Source organism: Anneissia japonica, unplaced genomic scaffold (genome assembly GCF_011630105.1).
Source record: "Anneissia japonica isolate Jap-2015-1 unplaced genomic scaffold, ASM1163010v1 scaffold2202_len52422_cov99, whole genome shotgun sequence".
In the NCBI taxonomy this organism is placed as follows: Eukaryota; Metazoa; Echinodermata; class Crinoidea; order Comatulida; family Comatulidae; genus Anneissia; species Anneissia japonica.
The window spans coordinates 28,110-34,146 of NW_022725849.1; the positions used below are offsets into that span (position 1 = coordinate 28,110).

General features: G+C 32.4%; 1 protein-coding gene across 1 annotated transcript in view; it reads right to left on the reverse strand.

Moving 5' to 3' along the window:
- The window catches only part of LOC117112937 (MAM and LDL-receptor class A domain-containing protein 1-like), a 30,785-nt gene that overhangs the window by 17,843 nt on the left and 6,905 nt on the right, over nucleotides 1–6,037 (reverse strand). Inside the window, exons 5-9 of the mRNA XM_033256158.1 lie at nucleotides 5,364–5,510; nucleotides 4,855–5,202; nucleotides 2,778–2,882; nucleotides 1,398–1,550; nucleotides 890–1,237 (exon numbers count right to left, since the gene is read on the reverse strand). Coding sequence (XP_033112049.1) covers nucleotides 890–1,237; nucleotides 1,398–1,550; nucleotides 2,778–2,882; nucleotides 4,855–5,202; nucleotides 5,364–5,510 — 1,101 coding nt within the window. The remainder of the gene's footprint in view (nucleotides 1–889; nucleotides 1,238–1,397; nucleotides 1,551–2,777; nucleotides 2,883–4,854; nucleotides 5,203–5,363; nucleotides 5,511–6,037) is intronic.

Genomic DNA, 6,037 nt, shown 5'->3' on the forward strand with positions numbered 1-6,037 from the left:
TTTATTACATCCACTCCAGTTTCGCTCTAGTTGCACAGAAGACGTCATCGTACCACAGATCGTCTGTAATGTAGTATTATGTCTGTCTCTTATACACATCTAGATGTGTATAAGAGACAGGGTCTCCGACGAGGGGTCAGATTTCCCCAATGAAAGCAATGTGGGCGTGGTTGAGCTTCGATTAAAAGGTTTTGAAAGTGGTCCTGCCGAAAAATCTAACAATTTAGGGGTTTCAAAGGCTTATTTAATCAATTTTAGAGTCTACTAATATGTAAAAAATACATATAATTTTTTTTCTCCCCCACGAATTTTGCTTTTTCTCCCCGACGGGGGGGGGGGGGGGCTCCCCCGACGGGGGATGGTCCTGCCCCCCGGCTCCCCCGCTGGTGCCACCCCTGAATACAGGTTTCTATTTGGTTCCAATTCCAAGCTTTGTAACAATTGATTTGGTTGCGTAGTTAATTTTTGTGGGTGCTGCCTTCTTTTCTCTCCTTTTATGATATGACGTAGTGATGTTTTTGTGTATGAGTTTCTCGCACTACACCTAGTTACTTTTTAGAAGTTTGTTGTTTATCAGCAGTGTTGGATGAGTTCATTTGATTTGCTGGTGATATTTACGATCTTTGACCATGAGGAAAGCCTTTTTTTAGCAATGTTTCCCATGCTTTTAAAGTTAAAAGCATGTTATAAGCTTTCCTGGCTTTTCTACAGCTGCACTCTGTGTGAGCGTTTCAGTCATTTGTAAGAAAGTCCGTGGGGGATATATCTTAAAATTACTTATTTAAGTTACCCTCTTATTTTTCACAGACTGTTATTATAGGGCGTAGGTAGTGAAAGCAGAGACGAAAGGGCTAGTGGCAAAAATAATATTTATTAAAGTGTATTTTACCGTTTCTCAAACATGCCCCATCGATGATCCTGAAGTCATCTAAAGCAATATCTCCTGTATAACTACTTCCTGTAATTCCTTCAAACACTATCCGGAAGGAAGTCTTTGTTTCAACTGACAGTTTTCCAAGTCGCCAAATGTTTCCTTGATTGTTTCTATTTGTCCACGCAGGTGCACCAAGGGTACCTTCTGTATTGACTATGTACACATTCAATGTGTTCACTGTGGCTCCGTACATGTGGTAAAACCACTTGACGCATGTGCCATTTGTTGCGGGATATGACAATGTCCAAAGACGAGAGGTTTGGTTGTTGTACCCCGAATATGTTTCGATGCACATATAGGAACCTGTAGGCAAATGATAAAATAAATGTTTTAGTTTAAGAGACATTGTTGTTCTATCTCTTTGTAGTTTATTTAATTATTTCGTTTGTAGTTTTAGAAATATTTTCATTAAGAATTTACAATTTCATTTAGGAAATTTAAATTCATGTCAGCTTTTTAATACCTTGTAATGTTCCGTAGGTGTGGTCATATATAGGGCCAGTAGGCCTTCTTAATAAGTATGTTGATCCAGATCTTCTTCTCCAATCAAAATCATCATGTTTATCTTGTTCAAAGTAACAGATGTGTGGATCTTCGAAATCACATTCGTATTGTGCTAAAACACAAATCCCAAGACAAAATTAATTAACTGATTATGATTGCATTTGTTAAAACAGAATACAGGAAACCAAAGTACAATAATTCGTAACTTTGTTAGGAAAACATCTTATCATAAATTTTCAAGAATTTCAATAATAAAAAAAAAAACACATTCCAAATTTTACTCACATAAAGTCAAACCGGTATCCACAACACATTGTTTCATAATGTTAGTGGTATAAATTACCAAAAACATTTTTGTTTTAAAACTTTAAATTTTACATTCATACTTAATTAGTTTCTTAAAAATTGTATTACTGGTTATTGCAATTTCTTATTTGAACTAACACTCAAATACCTTAAGGATTTACAATTTCAATTACATTTTATTTTTAATTATATTTTACTTTAAATACCTTCTTTTCTGACTACAATAATATTATTATTTTTCCATTTTTTACAGCACATAGCCAAAGATTTTAAGGTCAATGAAACATGTCACTGAATAATGCAAGATTACTTATGTAAACTTAAAATGGTTAGATAATAAATTTCCTTTCTGAATGTTTTGTCTCTATACTATTTTTCGTTTAATAATAATAATAAAAATAATAATATTAATAATAATAATATTAACAATAATAATAGAAGTTTAAACTTTCGATCACAACACAAATTTCCTTACCGTGAAATTTGTTTGTGATCAAAAGTTTAAACTTTTATTACATTCGAACACCAACACAGATGAGCTATTTTTTGAATAATAATAATAATAATAATATTTATAGCGAAAATAAACGAGGTCTCTATGCGCCCGATAATATTGTAGAAAAGAAACAATAAAAAAAGACAAAAAAAAAAATCAATAAACACCTAGAAGCACCCAAACCGAAGTATGGGGTTATACCATCACCTGCAACTGGAGATCTGTGTTTATGTACTGTACTCCAGTTAGCATCAGTTAAGTCTTGATCTTTTCTGAGATCTTTTATAGTAAAATAAATAATAGATGTAGAAGAGATATATACATTATCTCAGTTGCAAACTGAAACTTAGTACTGATGTTGACATTAATTTTTTAATATTCATTCTATTAGCCTACACTTATGCATAATATTTACAATCTTTTCAGAAACTGATCATGTTGTATACATTTTTAACCATATGTTCTGCACATTAGGTTTATTATTATTATATTTAGCTCAATACGTAATGCACATTAATTATCGCTGTAAAAACTTACATATATTGCACGTTGGTCCAACAAAACCAGGCATACACTGACAGTTCTCGATTCCGTAATCCGAGACACAGACTCCGCCATTCAAGCAGTCAATATCGCAAGTTTCTTCAATTAAAAATTGAACATTTTGAGTGACATACTCTGTTCGTATTAAAATAACCTCATCGCTCATCACAATACTAATTGTATAAAATTATTATTGTTATGAAAATCGCATTTGTCTTTATATATATACATCGATTAATATACATTGATTATGTAAGCGATAGATTACTGGAGTTGCTTTTGAGCCAGCTTATAATACTAAGACTTAATTGCTAGTGACTAACCTACAGTATACAATAATTAAACAGGAAATAAAATACAGTGAGATTTATATAAGGTCCAATATATAATTTAAACAATTGTGGCATAGAAAAATAATGTAGGAATATAATAGTAGTTTTATATGTATATGTTTAAATTATATAACGCATGATAAACACAGAAGGCATAGTATACCAAGCAACTGTAACAAGAGAGGACAGTAATAAGCACGAGAAATACATAGGCTTAACTGAAAATCAGTTCAAAACTAGATTTAGAAATCATGAATTCTCTTCGAAATGTAAATAAGAGAATCAGCACAGAGTTAAGTAAATATATCTGGACCCTTAAGGGATCTAACGTAGAATTTACTGTTAAGTGGAGAATTATGAAACGCTGTAAGCCATATTCAAACACGACTAAGCGCTGCAATCTTTGTTTTATATGAAAAGTATGTTATTATGTCATCCAGAACTATGCTCACTCAATAGCAAGAATGAGTTAGTGTCAACTTGTCGTCAAGGAAAGAAATATTTAATGAGCAACAGATATGCAACAGTGAACAATAGGCCTCTATAACATAACAGTCCGACTCATTGATTAGCCATTTAAATTATAATCCCTGGATCGCATCAATAAACAATAGCCTTTGTAACACAGTAATTTAATTCGACTTCCTGATTAGCCATTTAAAAGTTATAAACCAGGGGATATTGTGTCATTCATGTTTTATAATTCGCCTGATGATTTACTACTAGACAGTTCAACGCCTAAGTAGGGTATAGACTCCCAAATGTTAAGTGCAATTATTCAAAAACGATATTGGTTTTGCCAAGTTTTAGGGTGAGTAATTAGAGAACAAAATGAATCCGACATACAGTATTAACATATTTTATCTCCGCCGTAACTTTCCAAAGTAATGTTAAACATGTCGTCTAAATTTTTCTAATCAATTTTGAGTAAATAATAATATCTGCTTTGTCTTCAGAGATTCTGGTGTGCTTTCATGCGTACTAGATATTGTCTGTTAGCAATATTTGTGATAGATATTAAATTAGAGTTCCACAAATTTAAAAGAGATGGACTTTTTGGTTTATGCTGGATGGGTTTAAATCATTCAGTGACAGAAATGGTGTTTTTCCATTTGTTTATTTGTGTTTTTGTGAGCCGGTCATGGTTTATTCGGTCTTGCCTATGATTTTTGATGTGTTTAAGAGTCTACAGTTTGGTTTATGAAGAAAGTTTTCGTTATGGTCTTTGAATGTTATGAAAGCTTTCGTCATCAATGCAGGTTTCTAATTGGTTCTAATTTCAAGCTTTGTAACAATTGATTTGGTTGCGTTGTTAATTTTGTGGGTGCTGCCTTCTTTTCTCTTCTTTTATGATATGACATAGTGATGTTTTTGTGTATGAGTTTATCACACTACACCTAGTTACTTTTTAAAAGTTTGTTGTTTATCTGCAATATTGGATGAGTTCACATGCTTTGCTGGTGATATTTATGATCTTTGAGTGTGAGGAAAGCATTTTTTACAGCAATGTTTCCCCTTGATTTTTAAGTTGAGACTATAAGCTTTCCTAGCTTTTCTACAGCTGCACTCTGTGTGAGCGTTTCAGTCATTTGTAAGAAAGTCCGTGGGGGATATATATTAAAATTACTTATTTAAGTTACCTCTTTATTTTTCACAGACTGTTATTATAGGGCGTAGGTGGTGAAAGCAGAGACGAAAAGGCTAGTGGCAAAAATAATATTTATTAAAGTGTATTTTACCGTTTCTCAAACATGCCCCATCGATGATCCTGAAGTCATCTAAAGCAATATCTCCTGTATAACTACTTCCTGTAATTCCTTCAAACACTATCCGGAAGGAAGTCTTTGTTTCAACTGACAGTTTTCCAAGTCGCCAAATGTTTCCTTGATTGTTTCTATTTGTCCACGCAGGTGCACCAACGGTACCTTCTGTATTGACTATGTACACATTCAATGTGTTCACTGTGGCCCCGTACATGTGGTAAAACCACTTGACGCATGTGCCATTTGTTGCGGGATATGACAATGTCCAAAGACGAGCGGTTTGGTTGTATCGCTGATATGAAGTTTCGATGTACATGTAGGAACCTGTAGGCAAATGATTACATAAATGTTTTAGTTTAAGAGATATTGTTGTTCTATCTCTTTGTAGTTTATTTTATTTATTTCGTTTGTAGTTTTAGAAATATTTTCATGAAGAATTTACACTTTCATATAGGAAATTTAAATTCATTTCAGCTTTTTAATACCTTGTAATGTTCCGTAGGTGTGGTCATACGCAGGGCCAGTACCAGATGTGAGTGTTAAGCCAGATGTTCTTATCCAATCAAAATCATCATATTCATCTTGTACAAAGTAACAGATGTGTGGATCCTCGAAATCACATTGGTTTTGTGCTGAAACAAAAATTCCAAGATAAAAATTAATTAACTGATTTGAAATTGCATTGGCTAAAACAGTTACTGGAAACCAATGTACAATAATTCCTAACTTTGTTAGGAAAACATCCTATCATAAATTTTCAAGAATTTCAATAAGAAAAAAAAAACACATTTCAAATTTTACTCACATAAAGTCAAACCGGTATCCACAACACATTGTTTTATAATGTTAATGGTATATATTACCAAAAAAATTTTTGTTTTGAAACTTTAAATTTTACATTACTTAATTAGCTTCTTAAAAACTGTATTACTGGTTATTGCAATTTCTTGTTTAAACTAAAGACAACACTTAAATACCTTAAGGATTTACAATTTCAGTTACATTATATTTTTAATTCCATTCTACTTGAAATACCTTCTTTTCTGACTACAATAATCATATTATTTTTACATTTTTTACAGCACATAGCTAAAGGTTTAAAGGTCAATGAACCATGTCATTGAATAATGCAATCTTTACTTATGTAAAGTTTAAATGG